This window comes from Natator depressus, chromosome 27, assembly GCF_965152275.1.
Source record: "Natator depressus isolate rNatDep1 chromosome 27, rNatDep2.hap1, whole genome shotgun sequence".
NCBI classification, from domain to species: domain Eukaryota; kingdom Metazoa; phylum Chordata; order Testudines; family Cheloniidae; genus Natator; species Natator depressus.
In genome coordinates, this window is record NC_134260.1 from 14,748,043 (window position 1) to 14,771,823 (window position 23,781).

At 54.1% G+C, this 23,781-nt stretch overlaps 3 protein-coding genes across 3 annotated transcripts in view; 1 reads left to right on the top strand and 2 right to left on the bottom strand.

Moving 5' to 3' along the window:
- Positions 1-456: 456 nt before the first annotated feature.
- Positions 457-3,144, bottom strand: LOC141978377 (heat shock protein beta-11-like). Its single transcript, XM_074940414.1, has one exon. It carries the CDS (start codon positions 3,064-3,066, stop codon positions 2,455-2,457), a length of 612 nt encoding a protein of 203 aa, XP_074796515.1. The 5' UTR covers positions 3,067-3,144; the 3' UTR covers positions 457-2,454.
- Positions 3,145-4,599: 1,455 nt separating this feature from the next.
- On the top strand, positions 4,600-5,359 carry LOC141978577 (heat shock protein 30D-like). The gene has a single exon (XM_074940774.1). It carries the CDS (start codon positions 4,660-4,662, stop codon positions 5,236-5,238), a length of 579 nt encoding a protein of 192 aa, XP_074796875.1. The 5' UTR covers positions 4,600-4,659; the 3' UTR covers positions 5,239-5,359.
- A 3,666-nt stretch (positions 5,360-9,025) lies between these two features.
- The window catches only part of RAB5C (RAB5C, member RAS oncogene family), a 30,458-nt gene continuing 15,702 nt past the window's right edge, over positions 9,026-23,781 (bottom strand). Inside the window, exons 2-6 of the mRNA XM_074940721.1 lie at positions 18,476-18,741; positions 12,181-12,332; positions 11,720-11,842; positions 10,651-10,744; positions 9,026-10,168 (exon numbers count right to left, since the gene is read on the bottom strand). Coding sequence (XP_074796822.1) covers positions 10,053-10,168; positions 10,651-10,744; positions 11,720-11,842; positions 12,181-12,332; positions 18,476-18,641 — 651 coding nt within the window. The 5' untranslated portion in view covers positions 18,642-18,741 and the 3' untranslated portion in view covers positions 9,026-10,052. The remainder of the gene's footprint in view (positions 10,169-10,650; positions 10,745-11,719; positions 11,843-12,180; positions 12,333-18,475; positions 18,742-23,781) is intronic.

Genomic DNA, 23,781 nt, shown 5'->3' on the forward strand with positions numbered 1-23,781 from the left:
CAGTGAGCACCCCCCAGCACATTGGAAAGTTGGGGTCTGTAGCTCCAGCCCCGGAGTCGGTGCCTAGACAAGGAGCCGCACAGTAACTTCTGATGAGCTGCGTGTGGCTCCGGAACCACAGGTTGCCCCCCCCGCGCCCCCAGGGCTAGATATTAGGGAAATCTTCCTAACGCCTCTTTTTAGTCCCCCCTTCCCAAACTCGATTTGTTACACTTTTACCGCATGCTCAAATATTTTCCAGCCTGAAACGGTCCAGGGCCCTGAATTACATTTCATTCCCACTCCCCGCCCAGACGAAACGTCTGGAACTATCACCCAGGACCTCGCAATCCCTGCAGTTGTCCAGTCTTCTCTGAACTAGACCCTGCACTTGAGGGTCCCTAGCACAGAGCAATATCACGCCTCCCCCTTTGGAGTCTGTTTGGAAATCGCAGTGAAAACCCATTTCTGCAAAGTCCACTGACAACGGGAATGGGGGGGAAACAGGTTTATTCCAGCAGTAACACAAACTAGAGACACCCGGAGAGAATCGTCACCTGGCAACTCAGCCAGGTGGGAACAGGGAGGTGGTGACACTTGCACATTCGTTAGTTGTCACGGAGTCCCCGGGCGATGCTCTGGAACTGCTCCCCATGAAGCCAGGCAGGACTCTGGGCAAGTCTCCTCTCTGGGAGCAGCCTGTCTGCAGGACACACAGCTCACCCGCCTTCCACCTTCCTGGGTCTGACCTCGGAGCATTCAGCATCCTCTGCCCCTCCGTGCACTTCCCCCAGCGAGTCCGCCCAGGCGGGGTCCTGGGGAAGCCAGAGGGTCCTGTCCCCCAACTCCGCAGTCAGACGTGACTCTCAGCCAGCCAGGAAAACAGAGGTTTATTAGACGACAGGAACATGGTCTGACACAGAGCTTGTAGGTGCAGAGAACAGGACCCCTCAGCTGGGTCCATTTTGGGGGGCAGTGAGCCAGACAACCACATCTGCACTTCACATCCCCAGCCAGCCCCAAACTGAAACTCCCTCCAGCCCCCCCTCCTCTGGGCTTTGTCCCTTTCCTGGGCCAGGAGGTCACCGGATTCCTTTGTTCTCCAGCCCTTTAGCTCTCACCTTGCAGGGGGGAAGGGCCCAGGCCATCAGTTGCCAGGAAACAGGGTGTCGGCCATTCTCTGTGTCCAGACCCCTGCACACACCTGCCCTCTAGGGCTCTGCAATGATCATACACCCTTACCCCACCCCCTAGATACTTAAGAACTGCCTGGGGGAAACTGAGGCACCCCCACACTATTCAGAGGAAACATTAAGAACAGTCCCGCTTCATCACAGTTACAGGTACCAGAATTCTGCCAGTCCCAGGAGGATGCTCCCCGGCTCGCTGCTGCAGACCCACATGGGGTCGAAGCCCGCCACGGCCACCGTCTGAGCGGGAGCAGCCGCACCAGGTACCGGGAGCAGCTTGTAATGTTTCTGCTGCCCAAACTCCTGCTGCCTTCGACTCGCTCTGCCTCGCAGGCTGGGGACCCTGGCCCTGGCAGCAGCCGCAGGGCTGCCTTATATAGCCACCCCGCCCTTCCAGGCCCTTCCTCCTCCGCCCACGTAGGGGCCGAGCCGGCCTCCTCTGCCCATAGACGGTGCTGGGGGCGAGACGAGCCTGGCCTTGTGAGCGACCTACCGGGCCGCACAGCCGAGCCGGCAGCTTCTGGCAGCCACGAGCAGGGCCTGGCATCGCTCCCTGCCCCAAAGTCTCTGGGAACTTCTAGGGCCCCCCTGAAGTTGGCCCCTGTTGTTTGCATCCGAGGCTGGCGGGAGGGGCCCGGCGATAGCTCCCAGGGCACAGGCAGGGTGCGGGGGCTGGAAAGGGTGAAGTCCCTTATTTGCGTAGGGCCCACATGTGGTCCGTATGGAGCGTGCGTATCTGTGTGCGTATGTGTGCCCGCACGCCTCGGCGCATGTGTCCGCTCTGTGACCCGTGTCAATAGCACCGGGCCAACGAACCAACTCGCCTGACAACCGTGCTGCCCCGGGGGAGCGGGCGCCCGGCCCTGGGCCCGTCCCCTCCCGGCCGACGCAGAGGCCTGGGATCACCCAGCAGTGCCAGGCCCTGCTCGTGGCTGTGCCTCACCCCCAGCCTCCGGTGGAGCCCAGGAACCCCCGACGTTTCCCCCGAGGGAGGCCAGCTGGGCGTGTGGGGGGGGAAACCCACCAGCCCCGGCTCAGGCAGGCCACGGGTGCAGCAGCAGGGCCGCGGTGCCAGCCTGTGCCACGGCCCGAGGAGGAGCCCGCAGCGAGTGCTGGGGCCGGCCAGTCCTGGCGGAGGGAGCACCAGAACAGGGGGAAATCAGGAACGTTTATTTCACGTAAAAATACGTCACACGCCGTGAATCTGGCTTGCAGCCAGCCAGGTCAGCCAGGGCGCGGCCCTGCCAAGTCTCAGCCCCGGCCCCTGGAGTCTGCTCCTTGGCTGTTACCCCTGGGCTCTGCCATCGGCCCCGTCCTCCGAGCCCGGCTCAGCCGGTGCCGCCGAGCCCCCCGCAGGGCTGAGCTGGATGGGCACGTTCCTCGCGGGGATGGCTGCGGGGGCCAGGCACGGGGCTTCGATGCACAGCTGCCCCTCCCTGGAGATGGAGCAGGTCAGGCGGTCGGTGTCCACGGCCTCGGGCACGTCCCACTCCCTCTTGAACACCTCGTACTTGTAGGAGAAGGCGCCTTTGCCGTCCTCGCTCTGCGTCTCCTTCCTGCCCGTCAGCAGCACCTTCCTGCCCACCAGCTTCACCGCCAGCTCCTGGGGCGCGAAGCCCCGGACGTCCTGCCGCACGGCGAAGGGCTGGGCCGTCCCCTGGGCCAGGGCCGCGCTGGAGCTCTGGCCTGGCTCCCCGCCGGGGCTGCCGCTCTCTCCGCCAGCCAGGAGCTGCCCCATGCTGCTTGCAAACGCCCTGGCCGTCTCCAGCTCCCGCAGCAGCTCCCGCTCCAGCTCAGCGAAGAGGGCACCCGGGGCCGGCCACAGAGTGCGCACGGGGCCCAGCTGGGCAGCCACGGGGCCGGGGGCGGGCGGCAGGAGGTGCAGGCGGCATAGCATCGCTGCTGCTGGGGCTGCCGCTGGCTCGGGGCTGAGTCCTCTCCGGTGGGGGCCGGGGGCCGATCTGCTTGGGGCCGGGGGCCGGCAGCTTTTATCCCCTCCCGTGAGGGCCTGGCTCCTTCCAGAACCCTCTGGCCCGGACGCCTCTGGCTGACTGGGACAGCTCATTCCCATTACTCAGCCCCCAGGACAGGCAGCTCCCACGCCCTGCTCTGCCCTCCTGCTAGCTTATAATTAGCAGCCTCGTCTCAGCCTCGAAATAGAAACTCCTGGCAGCTCTGCGACCCCCGTCAACAGCCTGTGACCGACCTTCCTTTGCCAGACGGAGTGGAGCCATGGCACGGGCCCTGCCAACCTTGCCCGTAGCCCAGCCCTGCCCCAGCCTCCAGCGCTGGTCCCTCCCCTCTAGTGCCAGCTCCTCCCCTCCAGGTTATACACACGGGCAGCGGGGAATGACTGCCCTTGGCTGAATGCCCAGGGTGCACCTGCCCGGCTCAGAAGAGCCTGCCCCACAGAACTTATGCACGTTGCCAATTCAATGCAGCCAGCAGAGAGGCAATGGGGTAGAGTGGGTCGGCCCATGGGCTGGGACTTGGGGAACCCGGCCTCTATTCCCAGCTCTGCCGATGACCTTGCGCACATCACTTCCCCTGTTCCGTGCCTCAGTTTCTCCTCCTTACACCTTGACTAGCTTGTAAATGCCTGAGGCCGGGAATTCCTCACTGTGTGTACTAGGCCCAGCACATGGGGTCTCCCAGCTCAGGGTGGTCCTGACATACAAGCAATAACTCATCACATGATGGGCTAACGAGGGGACTCAAGCCCCACTCAAGGGCGGTTGTTGGTTTCTGAACCAGGGCACTGAAGGGCCCATCCCACAGCTTGGCCTGAAAGAGCTGTAGTGCGGATGCCCCCTTCCACTTGGGGTCCATTTACGGAGGACTAGAAAGTGGGGGCTAGAGGTGACAGACCTGGGCCGGGTGCACCAGGGATGTGCGCTGAACGGCTGGCTGGCCTCTGGGACAGGGCAGGGTTCAGGTTTGAATCGCCAGGGGCTAAAGAACTGTCTCCTTCCCCCAGAGCAAGACCCTCGGTGCCGGGAGGCAGGGGACGTGCGCGGGGGCTGAAGGACACTCCTGGCATTGTGCTGCTCAGCCCTGAGCCCCTCTCAGCCCCGGGGTTTTCCTAGGCCCATAGATCCCCAGGCCGGAGCCCCTGCTCCAGGCTAATCCTCACAGCAGGTAAAAGCAGGCACCGCGGGTTTCCCCTCCCCAGGCCCCAGCTGTTGGTGGGGCTGGCGCACGTGCCTGTAAGCGGAGCCGGTGGCCCCGTCCTGCTGCTCTATTTGGAGTGGGGAATCCAGCCCAGGGCTGCAGTCACCGTTATTTTGGCCCATGAGTAACCCCTCGCCATCAGCCTCGTAAAAATAGGCAATGGGGCCTGGCGGGGGCGTCCGGGCCAGAGGGTTCTGGAAGGGGCCAGGCCCCCACGGGAGGGGATAAAAGCTGCTGGCCCCCGGCCCCAAGCAGATCGGCCCCCGGCCCCCACCGGAGAGGACTCAGCCCCGAGCCAGCGGCAGCCCCAGCAGCAGCGATGCTATGCCGCCTGCACCTCCTGCCGCCCGCCCCCGGCCCCGTGGCTGCCCAGCTGGGCCCCGTGCGCACTCTGTGGCCGGCCCCGGGTGCCCTCTTCGCTGAGCTGGAGCGGGAGCTGGAGACGGCCAGGGCGTTTGCAAGCAGCATGGGGCAGCTCCTGGCTGGCGGAGAGAGCGGCAGCCCCGGCGGGGAGCCAGGCCAGAGCTCCAGCGCGGCCCTGGCCCAGGGGACGGCCCAGCCCTTCGCCGTGCGGCAGGACGTCCGGGGCTTCGCGCCCCAGGAGCTGGCGGTGAAGCTGGTGGGCAGGAAGGTGCTGCTGACAGGCAGGAAGGAGACGCAGAGCGAGGATGGCAAAGGCGCCTTCTCCTACAAGTACGAGGTGTTCAAGAGGGAGTGGGACGTGCCCGAGGCCGTGGACACCGACCGCCTGACCTGCTCCATCTCCAGGGAGGGGCAGCTGTGCATCGAAGCCCCGTGCCTGGCCCACACAGCCATCCCCGCCAGGAACGTGCCCATCCAGCTCAGCCCTGCGGGGGGCTCAGAGGACCAGGCCAACGTTGGCAGAGCCCAGGGGTAACCCCCTGAGCTGCTGGCAGCCACCCTGGCAGAGCGACCGAGAACAGAGTTTTTGGAGCCTAAAACAAGTGGCTTCAAAACTAGCATCAGTTTTTGTCACTATGGTCAGAGCAAAAATGATTCCAAATAGTTTTTGTACCAAATAAATTCCTCTCCCTAGAAATCAGACTGCTGGTTGAGTCACTTCCCAGGCACACTGGTGTGGGTCAGTCTTGGCTACTGATGTACAAGGATTAGGCCCCACGGGGCAGGACAGAGCAGCAGGAGAAGCAGCCCCAGGGTCTGTCTACACTGCACACAAACCTGGCTCTGCAGATTGGAGCTTCCAAGCCCACCCTTGAGCGTCTCACTGAATTCAGCAGAACCTGCAGGAAGGAATGGGGAGGGGGTCTCGGGTCACCCGCTGCCCAGGGGAGCCCTGCCCCAAGGAACAGGCCTGGGGGTGCCTCCCCCAGGGAGGGAAGGGGCAAGCGTGGCTTTCTCACTGAACAGAGGCGTTTCCTCCCAGAGCAGGGACCCCTCTAGCACTGCCAGGGCCTTTGCATTGTCCTGTGCATGTACCAGGGGCAGGCCCGGCTGCAAGAAAAGGTGGGGAGGTTACAGGACATTCAGCTCACAAGTTCCTGGACAGGGCGTGCTATCTAACCCACAGAGAGGAGAGCGGACAGCCTCGAACACCTGGGTTCTAGTCCCCGGCTCATCCCCTTTACTGTTAATTACAGTCACAGATCCTTGTATGGACAAGCAGCTTGATACCACGGCACCCATCTGAGACAGGTGGTGGATAAGTCACTCCCTGGCTCCAGGCTTTCCATCCGAACAAGGGTGGGAAGAGGCTGGCTCCTAAAGCCTTTGTGATCAGGTAGAAGCTGCTCATGAGACCGACCCAGGGATGGGGGGTGCTTTGAGCTGCAGCAGGAAGCCCATAGGCCAGCATTAGCCACCCTGCCTAGCAGCACCTAACTCGCTACCCTATTTCATTGCTGCAAAGGTGCTGAGCTCGGACCACAGGAGAAGCCCCCCCAGCCCCCTCCCGCAGCTGGGGAACTCAGGGCAGGAGGCTGCGAGCGAAAGGAGACAGGAGCATTTGCAAGTCACCAGACTCCAGAGGTGCTGGCTAAGCAGGACAGGCCCTAGATGGCAGCTTTTATCACCTTCGTTAAGCAAAAGCCCAGACATCTCTGCTGGTCTCTGCCAAGCACAGGGAAGGTTAGATGCCTCCAGCCATAGAGCGAGCCAGCTCGTCACCTTGCTGTGTCGCTCCCGGTTACCGCTTTGAACGGTTTCTAGAGAGAAGCTGGAGTTAGTCTGTGGGAGATTAATGGGAGCTGCAGGAAGCACCCAGCAATCTCAAGAGCAGCTGCCACCGAGATTCCAGCTGGAAAATGGGAGAGGCCAGGTTGCCCGCTAAAAGGAACAAGCCAAGCAGGAGCAATTGTGTGAGGAAAATACACTAAAGAGTCTTCACACCGCCCACATGCTGTGTCTGCCCTCCGCTAACGGGAACGGTCTGTGACACGGATACTAGTTGCAGGGTGGCTTTCCCATTGCATTGCAATGAAGTGGGCTGGTCTTCATACCGTACAGGCCTGTTCAACCCCTTTACCATCACAGTGCTGCTGATCTGGGATTCTCCCTACGCACAGCTTGGTTCTACCCTATGCAGCCCAAAGAGCAGCAGCTCTCACTCCACATTTATCACAGAATCGTAGGACTGCAAGGGACCTCGAGAGGTCTCGAGGCCCCTGCACTCATGGCAGGGCTAAGGATTATCTAGAGACCATCCCTGCTCTTAAAAATCCCCAATGATAGAGATTCCACAGCCACCCTGGACAATTTATTCCAGTGCTTAACCACCCTGACAGGTCGGAAGTTTTTCCTAATGTCCAACCTAAACTGCCCTTGCTGCAATTTAAGCCCATTGCTATTTAAGCCCTATCCTCACACACTGAGGATTCTTCTCCCTCCTCCTGGTAACAACCTTTTATGTACTTGAAAACAGTTCTCATGTCCTCTCTCACTCTTCTCCAGACTAAAAAAACCCAATTTTTTCAAGCTTCCCTTATAGGTCATGTTTTCTAGACCTTTCATCATTTTTGTTGCTCTTCTCTGGACTCTCTCCACTTTACCCATATCTCCCCTCGTACACACAGGATCAGCTAGGGAAGAGGTTGGTGTTACCTTTCCTGGGATAAGGGGCCCTGCTAGTGGCAGGAACGAGGTGCCTCCGACCGCACTGCCTGTCACGGAGTGTGGGGGAGTCCAGGCCCTGCACCCCTCTTCCTGGGATTCACTGAGACTCTCAGCCAGCCAGTAAAACAGAAGGTTTATTGGACAACAGGAACACAGTCCAAAACAGAGCTTGTGGGTACACCCAGGACCCCTCAGTGAAGTCCTTCTGGGGGAGCAGGGAGCTTAGACCCCAGCCCTGGGGTTCCCTGTGTTCCTCCACCCAGCCCCAAACTGAAACTAAACCCACCGAGCAGGTTCCCTGCTGCAGCCTCCATCCACATTCCTGGGCAGAGGTGTCACCTCCCCCTCCCCCTCCTGGCTCAGGTGACAGGCTCTCAGGTCTCCTGTCCCCAGGGCACATTCCCAGGTCAACACTCCCCCCTCCCTGCTGCGTCACATCGTCACACTGCCCTGCCAGCTAGCTTTTACTGTAGGCTGAAGTTAAGGTACAGGTGGCAGGCATGACTGTCCCCCTTTCAGCAACGCGCTCCCTGCACTGAGGGACACCTCACAACACCCGCTCCAGCCATTGGCTAGAGCTGCTAGATCGAGCAGTTCCTCTGTCTGGGGGCAGAGATGGGGTTACTGATTAAGACAGCTGAGCTGGTTGTTGCTTCTACCTTTGCCCTGTTCAGGCTGGGAAAAAGGAAGCTCAGTTAACTGCTCTGTCATCATTTTCCACATGGCAAACTCCAACTTGGCTGGTCCATGAATTTCTGAAATTCAGGATTTCTCTCCAGCTGCCTCTGTTTGTTGCTAGTGCTCAGAGTTGCTGCAGCTGTGGGCATAGTTACCAAATCCTTCAAGCCATCAGACAGGTGATGGGCATGTTGGGCTTAGACTTTTCCTCCAGACTGTCATCTGTAGCCAAATGGGCCACTTTCATTTTATGGGAGGCTTGTTTCCTGTGCATCTTGCCATCCTCTAGGCCTGGTTTCAGAGTAGCAGCTGTGTTAATCTGTATCCGCAAAAAGAACAGGAGTACTTGGGGCACCTGAGACTAACATTTATTTGAGCATAAACCTGGTTCAAGCTGGCACCAGTTCTGTGCCTTTAAAAAAAAAAAAAAGTCCCTGTGTTCTCAAGGCAATCCATTCAGTTTTCTCCACCATGCCTCCCCTTTACCCTCGGCACGTCCACTCAGGTTAGGCAGTGACACCGAGCACAATGGGGAATCTAGACACTGCCACGGTAATCTACAAGGATTAGTGAGTAGAACAGTGATGGATTCAAGAGACCTGGTCCTACTCCTGATCTGCCACTGACCTGCTGGAGGGTCTTGGTGAGGCACTTGTGCCCCCGTTTCCCCATGTGGAGAGGGGCAGTAACAATGCTGACTTCTGAGATCTTTCGTGTTGTGCTTTAAGAGCTAGCTGGTGCAAAACAGAACAAATTCATAATGAAACTACACTGGCCAGTTTCACTTTCAGGGACTAGCATGATGCGTGGGGAACACTGGAACCCAGCTTTCGTTTACGTGGCTTCAATAAAACAAACATTTCTGGTCACATTTGATTTATAAAAATTTTTTTTTAATCACAACATAAGTTTGTGATGAAGGCTAAGTTGACAGTTCCTCTTTAAATACCAATCTGTATAAGACATTGCATCAGCCACTAGGCAGCAGCCAACGTGAGAGACTCCAGCAACAGAAGCAATTTTAATACCTCCCTCCAGGTTTTATTTTGTGGAATTATGAGGTTTAAATACAGATGGTTTCCACAGACAAATTACTCCAAGTCTCCCCCTCCCCCATCTCTGTACATCAGTAAACCAGAGCGGCTTGCACTTGAGCAAGGTTATTAACATTAGTGGCATCACATCACCGTCAAAAAGGACAATTTTGTTTTGTTTTTTATACAAGATTTTTTTTTTTTGCAAAAAAATTGCAACAGGATTATTAGTGCATTACACCAGAACTGAAGAGATAGAAAAGAGTTGGCATGCTAAAGTCCAACACCAAAAGGAGGACGACAGAAGGCTAGTTGGTATGTACTATATTGACAAGATACTGATTGGTTACATGTTGAAGAAACGTACAATACAAAATACAGAAGAAACCAGTTTTGCTCCCCTCTGCCCCCCCTCACCCCAAAATACTCATAACTGTGATTTGGTCGAGACATGGCTCCGACACCAGAGCTGAATGTCGTTATAATGCTATCATTTTGTTTAGTGGTTGTTCTAGGCATGTGGCACTGAACTAGCCTTCGCTTGTAACTCTGAAACAAGATCCCATCTAAGGGACGAACGGCCCTTGTTTCCACTAGTGGACGAGAAGCTTGTGGGAGCCGTTCGGCTCCAACTCTCGCCTAGCAGAGGCGGGAAGAGGCCAGCACGTGTATCCACCACCAGGAAGAGGGAAGAGCAGTTCATATATTAAAAAAGTGACTTAAGACTTAAAATGGAATTAGTATTTGTACAGAAAGGTGCAGGTGGACTAGCTCCCTCCAGCCTATGATCAGAAGGAGATGGAGAAATCACCGCAGCTGCAATTGCCAGCTGCTCTACCGTAAGTGCGATTGGGTCGAGTGGGTTCCAGTCAGGTCATTGGAAGGGCTTCGGTCAGGTGGGAACAGCGGATCAATTGCTGCAGCACTGGCTCCTGCTGGGCTGGCTGGTCTCTTGCAGGTCCACGCCCCGATTTCTGCCCTGAGAGCCAGCAGCATTTTGGGGTTCATTTTTCGGCAGCTTCTTGGCTGGAGGGAGAGGAACGGGTCAATGCAGCTCATGTGCAGAGGAGCCGGTGACTCCTGACATCGGCCTGCTGAGCTCTGCTCTGACGCAGCACGCTCTGGCTCCCCCAGGGAGGTTGGGCCTTCGTGCCCCATCAGGCAGGTCTTTCCCTCCAGCTGGGCTTGGTACGGTGAGTGCCAGTTCCAGGTGTGCCCAGCACACAGGCTGGCCAGGACTCTGGCAGCACTAATCCATAGTGGGCAGGCTCAGATTCTCCCTCTGGCTGCCCTGTGGCACTGATGGCTGCCAACGTGATCCTGCTGGGGGGAGGCAGGGAAGAGGGCCTTAACCAGCAGGGGTGGCCATATCCAGCTGGGCAACAGGCTCCCTGGGCAGTGACTTGGTCTTGCTCCCCCGGGGTGTAGAGTCAGGGGATTGCTGCCGTTCAACTGGGTGGGCAGGTGGCACTCAGCACAATGCCAGTTTGCGCAGCTACCCCACTTACCGATTGCCATAAAGATTTCATTCACATTCATTGCCGTCTTCGCCGAGGTCTCCATGAACAGCAAGCTGTTGTCGTCCGCATACGTCTGGGCTTCCTGGAGGCAATCACAACAGTGTAAGGCTGGCCCTACACTCAGACAAGGTGCTTGGGGAAGGCCCAGAGCTGCCCCCTTCACTGGGGTGGGGGGGGAAGACTGGTGTGCTGGAAGGCAGGCAAGGGATAGACCAGCAGCCCGGGCCCCTCCACAAGCCCCATCACACTAGGTTCTGCTGCTTTCCCTTCTTCCCACAAGTCCCCTCGAGCCCTGGAGGACTCGTGCTGCTGCAGCTGACAGCGCTGCCCGGCTGGCATCCCACCTCCCCACCCACATGTCTGACAGCACCGCCAAGCTCCCCCACCAGTTTGAGCTAGCTGCCCACCGCAGGAGCATGAGGCGGACCTGTCTGGGCGCTGCTCGCAAGGGTTCTGCACTACGGACGCTAGCGGGGAGGCACATGGGCCAGGCTACGATGGCAGCCACCCGACCCAACCCACGTCTCCGAGCCGCAGCGTAACGGGAAGCCTGCTGCCCGAGTGACACAAGGAAAAGCCTCAGGGCACGAGTGCCGCATTAACCAAGCTCCCTTGGCAGGGGGGAGCTGGCAGGAATCTGTTTAAAGGGCCGCCTTGGACAGATTCCTCAGATGTCTGGCTGCTGGCGGGACGTGGCTCATCTGCCTTGGGGAAGGAAGGCAGCTGGCTGAAGGGCAGCAGCACAGCGCGGGTGGGTAGAGCACACCCGTGGTTACTCTTTAGGGTCAGCTTGTTCCAATCCCTATCCCAGAGATGGGGCTGCCCCACAGAGGAGGCAAGGGCTCTGAAAGGAGTGGATGGACACAGGTGGGCTCCACTTCCCTTCAAGCAGGGCTTGGGGGTTACCATGGTGCAGCCGCCTGGAACACAACTTTCCCCGAGGGCTTTAGTGAAGCCCCTTGGATAGGTTTCAGCTGGACATTGGAGACCAAGGAAGGAAAAATTCCTGTTTCCCTGGCTCTGAACTAGGGCAGCGTCTGCTCTGATTCCTGCTTACCTGGAAGTCCACAGCTCTCTTGCTGGCAAGGTCGGCCTTGTTGCCTGCTAATGCAATTACGATGTTGGGGCTGGCCTGCCTCTGCAGCTCCTTCACCCAGTTCTTGGCTCGTACAAACGTGTCCTAGAAGGAGGCAGTGGTGAGGGAGGGCAGCCTCTCCCCACTCCTGCCCGGCACAGAGGCAGGAGAGGCTTACCCCAGTCAGCAAGGAGAACGGTTTGCCTCCAAGCGCTGTTGGTCAAGACTCAGTGGCTAGGTCCCTAGAGCCACGTACAGAGCCAAGGGAAAGCGACACATGGGGACTGTCAGAGCAGGCATTAGATGACCCCCGCCCCCCCAAACCGCTGGCCCCCCATCCTGAGCCAACATCATCCCTGCAGCGTCCCAAGGAGCAGGGTACCCAGACACTGGCCCTCCTCCCCTCCAGCAAGCTGGTCTGTGGCCAGCAGCTCCGTACTCACTGTGTTGGTGATGTCGTAGACGACAATGGCTGCCTGGGCGCCCCTGTAATACATTGGGGCCAAGCTATGGTATCTCTCTTGTCCCGCTGTATCCCAGATCTCAAACTTCACCGTCGTGTCATCCAGGCAGACGGTCTGTGTTAGGAAGGCAGCTGGGGAGAAGCGGCTGGTTAGTTCTAAGGGAGCCGGACAGCCCTGGGTTAAGCCAGCTGGCCTCTGAGAACCTGGTTCTCTTTGCACAAGAGTGACACCCCCCCCCCCCCCACACACACACCATGTTCACCATCTTTATACAGTTCGATTTGTACCAAGGATGCCTTGGAGGTACCCTTTGAAAACTCCTAATCAGCTGCATATTATCCCATTGAAATGGGCGTAACAGCACTGCATGTCAAAGGAGGAGACTCGGCTAGACAATGGTCACTAATACGTGGTCGTTCTGGGCAATGCTCAGAGACACCCTAGCACGCCAGCAAAGGGCTGAAGAGCCCTTACCTGCTGACCTGGGCATTCGCCAGCAGGGGGGAGCTGTGAGCAAGACATTCACCATTCATCTGAATTCAGTCTGGAGTTCCGGTACACAAGGAAACTGCCTGCCCTCCTCACTCAGCTGGGGTTTTTCCGGCAGAAAGGGCTGGAGTAGAAGGGGGGAAGTGTCCCTAACAGCCTCTCCCCAAGGGCGCCAGAGGACCAGGGCCCCATCACTTTTTACCTGCCTTAACGGTGAATGACAGGGGAAGGAGTGAGCGGGGGCAAGGCCTCAGGGAAGAGGTGGAGTGGGGTGGGGCCATGGTTCAGGTGCTAGTGCCTCCCCCCCACACTTCTAGGGTGCTTCCGGTACTCTTGCCTCTTCCGTACATTGCGTGAAAGACAGAACCATCATTGACCTGGGGGCCCCCGGCCAGGTTTTCCAGCCAGTCCAGACTGCCAAATGCTATTGGGGAGAGAAATCGTCTCTGCTTTTAAACCTATTAGTCTTGGTAAAGTTTCAGAATTAGCTTGTGGTTCTCTTTTTATTTGTAACCAATTCTGGCTTTTATGCCTTGCCAGTTGAAATCTCTCTAGTTAAATATGTTTTAGCTAAACCAGTGTTTGAGAAACCTCTACTGGAGATAAAGGCTGGTGCATGATCACTCCCAGTGTTGGAACGACGGACTATCTCCAAGCTTATACTGTCCAGGAGGCTGCTGAAGAGTATAAGACATTTCTGGGCATCCAGGCTGGGGCAATGCGGGTGCTGCCCTGTTAGGTAATTCATGGCTGGCGGGGAAAGCGTTCATGTACTCAGCTGGGTGGGATTTTGCAGCTGAAGGCTGAGAGCAGGCCAGGAGTGGCTGTACAGACAGCCCAGCAGTGTAAAAGGCACTCTGGGCTACAGAGTTACGGGGACACAGTAGTCCAGGTTGTAGCCTGGGGAATGTCACAGCTAGGAATTGGGGGGGAGCCCCAGATAGGGCTACATTACCCGAGCAGACAGGTATGCTGCCAGTGGCTGCATGGGCTACAGGTAGGGTATTTAGGTACTACAAACATGAGCAAGAGACAGGGACAAACCAAACCATAGTTACAGCAGCCAGAGAACCACTGAACACAGCCAAACTGGTCTGCCCCATGGTACATCCGAGCACACATGCTACTACCCTACACACTAGCTCCTGCAGCACACCGGGAGAAGACTTGCTCTTTAGACAGAAGACAGGCTAGCTTAGAGGCTCTTTTCACACGGTTGCTAAAGCGCAGAGTGGGATCTCAGCACGTGTCTTCCAGTGCGAACATCCACAGCCCTGGGATGTGAGACCATTGTGCCCCAGTGCCTTTGGAGATCTGAGCGTTTCCTATCCCACCTCAGTGTCACAAGCGAGGTGAGGAGTGGGTACCTGATCTACTGAGATCAGTGTAGCAGAGCCAGGAATGGAACCCAGCCGTCCTGGCTCCTTGTCTCCTGCCCTGTGGTCAGGTTCTAACCCCCTGGTTTTATGCCCCCTTACTTTAAATCCCATTTCTGACCATGGTGCTGCACAGAGAGCCAGCTACATCCTCAGCCAGTAACCGAGACAACCGGAAAGTGCTCCAAATAGAGCAGAGGCTGTTAGTTACCTGTAAAGCAGCCAAGGGTCGCTCTAAGGGACAGTGTCGTTCAGCCCCGGACAGCGGTCAGGAAAGCCAGTCACTATAGTCCAGGTAACTCCTGGGGCAGTGTCAGTTTAATAAGGTTTGCTTGCTACGCAGTGCACTTTTAAGTTAAAGTTACCACAGACCAAGGGACTGATGGCTCAGAATTGGTAATGGACTAAGCCTCTCCTCTGGGTCATTAATACCCCCACAGGACACGATGGTGGCATCTGCTTGGTGTAATGAGTGGTCAGCGACGACAGTTGTTAATGGACTATCACCGACCCAAGCATTGGCCCACCAGGTTTGGACTGCCAAGTGGAAGCCACTTCAGGGATGACAAGGACAGGGTCATTGGACAGCCCCTCTTCAAATGGGGTTCCTCCAATGCCCCACAATGAAGCGGAGGCCAACTACAGACTTGCAGATCAAGGAGCACCTGCTGACTGACTTCAGCAGTGGGCTAGCAGCTCTTCACCTGGCTGACAATGCTGTTAAATGACTGGGCACATTGTGCATATGCAGAGAGGGGTCTGGGTGACAGGTTCAAATCCAGCCCGAGTGATTGGACAGCAGTGATTGTCACCTAAAAGTGGTCTAGCCACACTGACAAATTCCTTCCTAGTTCTCCACATGGCAGCTAGCCCTCTTGCCAGGCTCAGGGGTCACAGACTGTGGACAATGGAGACTCCCTCTCCTCAGCAGGTGGGGGTCAGGCCAGAAGTAGCTGAGGCATGCAGACAGGGTGATGAAGGACTAAGTGCTACACAGGCAATTGCAGTGCATTCTGCGCCAAGAGGGCTTCAGTGCCCAGGCTGCTGATCAAGTACAGCATGCTCGGGCCGTGCTCCACTCCAGAGAGACGTGGGTCAGAGATGGAGAGGTGCCTGTCTGGAAGTGGCTTTCTGGGCAGAACAGCTGATCCAAGCACACCCACATGGCTTCTCTGAAGCAGTAAAGATCCCAAATAGATTCACTAGCCTGTCCATTTGGCTGGTGTAACTAGCTCATGCTTTTGTCTAGTCCTGCACATCTCACCCAAGTCACTGACCGTACATCACGGCACCAGGCTGTTGTCTCTTCCTGTTTTTACGAGCTTGGAAAGGCTCCCTCCACGAAGTGAAAGTGAAAGGTAACTCTGCCCTTCCAACCAGAGGGCCAAGCTCTAACTGCATCATTTCCCTTTCTGCCGTTCTTGTTGGAGGGCCCAGACCTGCCACGCACGCCCCCTGCATTGGGGGAGCGTGTTTCCATGACCCCTGCACTCAGGGGCTGCAAGGATCAATGTCCTAACCAGCATCCAGGAGCAGAGGTGGAAGGGGAGAGCTGCAATCACAGGCACACTAGCGCATGCTGGTGGAGAGCTGGGGTTTAGACCTTCCTGAGGTTCGGGGACATGCCCAGAGCTCTGTCAGGCAGGACAGTCAGTATCACCATGGCAGCGATGAGTGGGACTCATTCGACAGCCTCCTCGTGGCTATTGTGGCACGAGTGATGCCCTACCAGGAGGAAGGCTGAAGCCTCCATTTCACCTCCAAAACGCATGTAAAGTTACTTCCCAACAGCATGTGTAGAACAAGCCAGTTTGCCAACACTTGAAAGTGAAGCTCAAAGCCAAGTGCAGGCAGCTTTTTACATGAAGCCTGCAAAGGGGTCCCCCCGCCCCGGTTTCCCCCTCTGAAAAGATTACTCTGCACAGGAAAGTGCCTTTTGCTGTAACCCTTTCGAGGGGGCCCTGGAAGCTTCCCAACAGCAGGAGCACTTTAATACACACTCTACCAATGGTCAGCCAGCAAATCTCTTCAGCCATGTAACTGCAGCGAAAAATGCTCTTTGCCAGTGGCCCATTTACTCTGCCAGACTGTATCAGACAGTCATTTCTGGAGTTCCGGAACAAGCTTTCCTGTCTTGTTAACGTTCCTCCAAACTCCCACGGGAGCTCGATTCGGCTGCCCTTTGTGACATTCAGCCACTAGTTTCCTTTACAAATGGCAAAGGACGTTTTGCTTTCTGGGCATTTTAAAATCTAGACAAGGCTGTGAGATTTGACAACCACCAAATCAAGTAGGATGGGTGTTAGGGTTAACCCTACTTTCCTAGGCCCGATGCCCTCAGTCAGATACAGACATGCCATCGAATGCCTAAGGTAAGCTATGCAGTTCTCAAAGCAAGCAATAGCAGAATGCTGGACTGGAGAAGCAAGATCACCTGCTTCAAACGGAAGAGGCCATTCATAGGACAGGTCTAAAGGTCCTGCTTGACCAATGGAACATGCTTTCTTCATCTCAGATGAACACACCAAAAGCCATCAAGGTTCACCAGTCCCACAGACTCCAGAGAATATTTGTGAATTGCATTTCTGTATCTAGAGAATTCCTAGACCAGATTTTCTGGACTTAATGCCAGACAGAGGCCAAGTTATTTTCCACATTGGGTTACTCTGGGGGGCAGTGGAGAATTGACAGCAGTTAAGTAAAATGGATATCAGTCACTACAGCTTCCCTGCTGATAGGGAAAATACATTAGAACTGGGAAAGGTCCAGAGAAGGGCAACAAAAATAATTAGGGGTCTGGAACAGCTTCCATAGGAGGAGAGAGCAAAGAGACCAGGGCTGTTCAGCTTGGAAGAGACAACTAAGGGGGGTTGACAGAGGTCTAGAATATCATGCCTGCTGTGGAGAAAGTGAAAGGGGAGGAGTTCTTTACCTCTTCAGATAAGAAAAGAGCCAGAGGTCACCAAATGACATCAACAGGCAACAGGTTTAAACACAAACATAAGGATGAATTTTTTCATGTAATGCACAGTCTACTGTGGGACTCGTTGCCAGGAGATGTTGTGAAGGTCAAAAGTATAACTGGGTTCAAAAGAAAAATCAGACATGTTCATGGTGGGGAGGTCCAGCAATGGCTAGTAGTGAAGATGGTTGGGGCGCAACCCCATGCTCTGGGTGTCCCTAAGCCTCTGACTGCCAGAAGCTGGGACTGGATCACTTGTACCTGGTTCTGTTCACTCCCTCTGAAGCTTCTGGCACTGTTAGAAGTGACTGGTTTCAGAGTAGCAGCTGTGTTAGTCTGTATCCGCAAAAAGAACAGGAGGACTTGTGGCACCTTAGAGACTAACAGATTTATGTGAGCATAAGCTTTCGTGAGCTGCATCCGATGAAGTGAGCTGTAGTCTAAGGTGCCACAAGTCCTCCTGGTCTCTTTGTTAGAGGTGAGCATCCTAAGACTGGTAGATGGACCATTGGCCATATTGGATCAGCCCAGTCTTATGAATTTCTGCCAGCCTGAGCTTCCCACCCAGCAGCTAGAAGCATGATTGCCAAGCCAGACTAGCTCAGGCCACCAGGTTCATTTCAGAGGTTTTCAAGCATAGCAGCTTCTCTCCATGCACGGCATCTCTGACACAGCTGACTGTGGGGTGGAGAGTGGCAGCCAACTGGCCAGACCGCAGACTGCACAGCTGTGTGGGAAGGGAAAGTGAGTTGAGGACACTGGGGAAACCCCATACTCTAAAGAGCTATGGGTTATTTAGCATCCATGCACAGCAGCAGCTTTCTAAGAAAGTCATTTCAAGATCTCCTTCCCTCAGGGCAGGGGTTCCCAGCTGGCAGAGTGCTGGTTTGTACCAGGCAGACTCTCCTGGTTCCCTGTTGATAACACATTCATCTCAGCACAAAGTATGTTGGGTCTCAGTTAACTTTTCCACACAGGCAACAACTTCGTGTCCCTGTGACAACTTCACCCATCGCAGCGAGAGGGGACACTGGAGCAATGTCAGCCTATGAAAGCCTGAGGAGTCCGGAAGCAGGATTTTATGAACTCCCTTCACCGGCTTTGGAAAGGCAGCAGGCTGAGTTTACCTACCCCACACCTACACTGGGATCCAAGCCAGACTTTAAACGGAGAGGTCCTTTTACCCAAGAACTGCATGGTGCTTTAATGAACACTTAAAGGAGATCCCGAACTGCTGAGCCTGGCAAGAATTAAACTCGTTTTATGAGCCAGGAACTCCAGCCCGGGGAAGGGACTTGCCCAAGGTCAGCATCAGTGGCACAACTAGGGAGTTTGGTGTTCCAGCCCTAACCCCTGAGTTAGCCTCTAGCCTGCTCCTTTGAAACCAACCCTCTAGCTCACGAGCCAGGCCTCCTGCTGCTTCCCTAGCACGGCCCTGAGCACTCACCTCCAATTGTGCTTTCCTGGTACTCGTGAAACTGGCCCTTGACAAACCGCAGGACAAGGCTGGATTTCCCCACTGCAGACTCCCCCAGGAGGACAAGTTTGAACTGGCAAATTTTGTTTCCAGCAGCTGGTCCATTCGGTCGAGCAGCTCCACCTCGACCCGCCATGGTCGTTTACAGTGCAGCAGGGTCAAGAGCACAGACTTCAGGGGCAAGGGGACTGTGCTAGTTGTGGACGCTGATGAACTCAGGGAAGGTGGGTTTCCAACTGAAAGAGGAAGACAGAGATTGCATTATTGGCACCCCATGCAGCAGGATTTTGGTCTGATCATATATCCTAGAAGCGAGCTCATCTCCTGCAGAAGCAGGAAGGAATCCCCTCCCACCCAATCAGAAATCTCCAAGTAATCAGGGTGCATCATCGGTCCATCCTTGGAGGAAGGATCAGGTACTTGTTAATGCTCAAGACCAACCACGCTCAGCTTGCCCTTGCCAGTGCTCTCATTGAGTACTTGGTTTGAAGTGAACCCCAGACTGGAGCCTGCCACAAGGGACACTAGCCATGACCATGCTCCCCTCACTGCTAAGACAGGTAGCAGAGAACCCAGAGCGATTCCTGCCAAGTGTTGTTTGGACACTTGCCTACCAAAAACTGGATAATGAACAGACTAGCTTCATACAGGGCAGAGATCAGCCAAATTGCATGAGCCCCTCTGACCCCTTTTTGTTAAGCTGTGCTATGGCAGAAATCATTAGAGCCAATACACACGCTAGGGTACTTGTTCTGGCAAGTCATGTTAGCTACACATGGAGTGGGATTAACCCATCTTCAGTGCCTTGGCATGTACGGTACAACACAGCGCCCCTTTATTCCCTTATGAGCAAACCAAGTATCAGGCCACCTGCATAAAGTGAAAACGTGGTCCAAGCTCATGAATGCTTAGAAATGTAAGAGCTTAGGTAGCTTAGCCAAATGCAGCCTGTTAAACCAGGGGTTCCTGAAGCACTTAGTGGTCCAGAGATTGAAACACAGGAAGTCATGGGGAGTGGGGTGTTGAAGGCAGAGGATCTTACAAAGTAGTCTGTATGACACATTAAGAATCATTGTATTAGAAACACACCATTAAGAAAGTCAAACATTTATTCTCTTTGGATGGGAAGAGACACTCCCAGCTAAAAACACAACGGCCATACTGTGTCAGACCAATGGTCCATCTAGACCAATAGCCAATCTTCCAATGGTGGACTGTACCAGATGCTTCAGAGGAATGAACAGAACAGGGCAATCAAGCGATCCATCTCCTGACATCCATCCCAAGCTACTGGCAGTCAAAGGCTTAGGGACACCCAGAGCATGGGGTTGTGCACCTGACCATCTTTACTACCAGCCATTGCTGGACCTCCCTCCCATCAACTTCTCATTCTTTGAGCCCATTTACACTTTTGGCTTTCACAATATCCCCTGTTCAACAAGTTCCACAGATGGACTGTGCATTGTATGAAGTTTGTTTTAAAACTGGTTTTAAACGTGCTGCCTATTTGCTTCATTAAACTCAAAGTTAGCAAAGGCCTAAAGCAGCTTAGGGGAAGCTCCAAAAAGCAAGTGTCTTCCTGAGTTGGAGTCCCAAGCATGCCCAGCAGGGACTCCCTTTTGGTAGTTTCCTGAAAAGAAACTCTAGCCCAAGTCTTCTCAAATCAGCAGACTTCAAGGACCCCAGGTCACAGAGCTCAGATGTCAATATCTTCATTTGAAAAGACCTACTTAGAATCATTTCTCAGCCAAACATCGGACTTGGTCATTAGGATTCCCAGCTGCTCCAGATTGGCAGTTCTGTGCATGCACATACATCCAGGTGTCGCTGGACATGCTGTAAGGAGCAGTCCAGCTTGTGCTGCCAGAGATGGCCTATAGGAAATAGCTTGCTTTGGAAGCTCTGTTCAGAATTGTACCTAACTGTGCTGTAGAAACACTGAGGAGTTAGTGAACAGAACCTTGAGCTTTCTGACCCTAAAGAAACTCTGGGAGGTGGCAAGGGGGTTTGGAAGAGAATAATCTTGCTTTCAGGTTGAGCTAGCTAGGAGACTTCCTCCAGGACAAACCACTTTAGATTGTAAACTCTTTGGAGCAGGAGCAGCTTCTGAGAGGCTGTGTCCTCAAACAGAACGGAGCCCTGATATGGGGAGGTTGGAGGGAGAGAACCTTGAGTAGCACCACAATACAAACACTACTTGAGCTATCATCCATCACATGTTTTGGCAATGTGACACTGAAGAAGCCCTTGTCAGTAATTACTGGTTTGTGAAGGCAGCTATGGAAAACCACGCCCCCACCAACCTGGGAAAGGATTTGGGAATGTGCATGTGTAGAAACAGCTACATTGATGAAGATTTCAGCCCCTGATCATAGAACAAGACAGAAAATACACCTGTCATTTCTTACTGTAACAGTTCATTGCAGGGCCCTGTTGGCTCCTGCCCCTGCTGGGCTGAGAAAGTCACTCAGACCCTCAGGTTCTAAAACCACTGGTGATTTATAAGTCTGTTCCCATCAGCTTCTCACCATACAGCGTACACAGCTCTGGGTTCCTCGTGTCTGAGCCCGGTGGGGAAGGGCTTTCTCCCCCCTGCACTCCCTCACTCCTCTGTCCCACCACCCTGCTTCCTTCTTCCCAGCCTCTTATACAGCTCGGTGAATTGGGCTGGCAGCTGGCTTTCATTCCCCAATTAGGGCAGGGTATTTCCAGCCAGCTCCACTTTATTCACCCAAATGGGGCTGGCATGGCAGGGGGCTGATTCTGCAGCCCTCCTGCTCAGCACCTTGTCACACTTACACTAATGCAATTACTTAGCAATGCATGGGGTTTGGAACTCAGCATGCTCTATGGGGTCACATTCATAGCTAAGGCATCATAGCATAGGCATCGGATCCCCATAGTCCATCTTGTCAACAAATCCCAGGTGACAAGCAAAATCATTCCTCCAGCAATAGTTTGTCTAAAACGATTCCTGCAACAATGCTAAAAATTCTCATGACACTACTGACAACCAAGTTACAGGCAAACAGGATTAGATGCAAGTTTCACTCCACCCAAAGGATGATGTTCATTTGAATGTGCATTATAACTGTACATGTAATGAGCGACTAGAAAGCAAGGAATTCCTGCCGCAGTTCTCGCTACCTGCAGACTAAGGCAGAAAGCCATGACAAACATTTCGCATTATTTCCTTTGGAAGGACCATCTTGCAACAGAAGCCCATCTGTACAAGACACTGCTGGGCAGAGGGTTATGGATTTGCTTTTGCAAACTTGTTGCTTTTTATTATCCTGTTTGTCTGTTAAATGCCATAATGCTCTGCTATAAAAGGATCATCATACCCAATGACGTTAAGCATATGGGAATTCACTTCATTCATTAGGAACAAAGGAAGCATGCACTGGTCCTGATGCAGCACAGCCAGGAGAGAACACCCCCAGAATTTGATGACTACTCATGTCACCAACATTCACAGCTAGATAATGCAGTGAATTCAGGGTACCGAAGCACTAACCCTTGGTCACATTAGCTAGACAGTCCTATCAGGACAAGCCATGCCTGGGTACCATGCGTGAGCTGCACCTGTAAGCTCTTAGTTTGTCCTTTTTAACATCCATGGGGGATGAGAACAGAGCTTCCCAGCATTACTCAATCCCTTTCTGGAAAGGCACTTCTAGTTGTAAGATGTTATGGGTCAGCCCCCCATGCCCTCTAAGAATGCCAACAAGGGTGCCAGCTGGGATGGTTCTGGAGACACTGAGAAGTCACTCCACCAGAAAGTTTTACAAGACTGACGATCTGGATGTTCATTACTTCTAGCCACAGTCAACTTGGTTCCCATCCAGATCAGAGATGTGCATGTGAAAGGCTCTGCCCCCGTACCAGGCTGAGGCACTTGGCCTCCCCACCCCTCAGAATTTCTCCTCTAATCACGTAGCCCTCTTTGTGGCTACATATTTTGCTTGTTTAACCTTGTCTTGGTTTAACAGGGCAGATTTTATCAGCAACACGCAAACACTAGGCTGCTATTTCAGATCGGTCACATTCTGCGCATTGAATACCATGCAAATTGTACTTCAACCAAACAATGACCTCTGAAATGAGACAGATTCCCAGAGCAGGCAACATAAGGGAACAAGTTTGCTGGCAACATCAAGTCTCAATGTGACCCATATTCCTGTTTCACTGGACTCACAAGTAAAGTGAAGACCCGGGATCCTGCAATCGGGTCATATCATGTACGCCAGAGCAGAATCACCGAAGTACAGCTTGTATGACAGTTCTCAGCAGGCTCCAAGTCACCCACTCCCAAAGAAAAGTTTACAAGGAGACTGCATGGCCCAGGGGTTTGAAGCATCTTACTCCTGGCCAAAGCTGAGATACCTTGTGCCTCTAACGGTGGCCCTTTCAGGCAGGGTGGAAGTAAGAGCCAGGAGGAACCTGGCACTGCTTCTATGTGTTCCATGGGGAACGAGAACTTGTCTTCAGGATTGTAAATGCAGCACCTTTTACAAGTGCTGGAGCTGATAATGTATGCATTCTATTCTCTGCTTCAGAAGAATATTTGAAGCACAGTAGTTCAAATCAGGCACCAGGGCCATATTTTGGCATCTGAAGTCACTTATTTACTTCTGATGCTTTAGGCCCTTGACATAATTCCGCAGCACACTGCTGTGATTCGGTCCTAAAGCTAGCACACACCAAACCAGTACAGAAGGGATCATGCCCAACACTGTACTTGGAGACAAATTCCCTGACTTCCTGATGCCAGCTGTAAGCAGTTTCTTGCAGCTGTAACTTGGACCTTTGTCTAGCCTTCACTGCCAGCTACAGTGCGGTCTTACAATTGGGAAAGCACTGTGTCTCACATATCCATGCTTCTGGATGCAATCATTGAGAGATACATCATGCAGCAGGGAAGGTACAGTAAGTATTTGCTGTTTCTTGCTTGGCTTTAAGTCTGTTTGAGGTCTTCTGGCCTACAACTAGGTATAAAAACATTCTGAATTAAACTCAAAGTTAGCAAAGGCCTAAAGCAGAACAAGTTGCTAACTGATTTCAGACAGTTTATATAATTAGCCACATTAAAAATAGCAGTGTTCAGTTTGTGCATATGCCAAATACGGGTGCAGTTCTGCTCTCGCAAGCTGTGCTGTGACGTATGACCTTTTAACATCAGTAATCGTATGGAAGCTCAGCAGCTACCGCACACACCACGCCTTGCTGCAGCTCAGCTCCTGCCAGTCACAAAACCATTTTCATTTTACAACCCT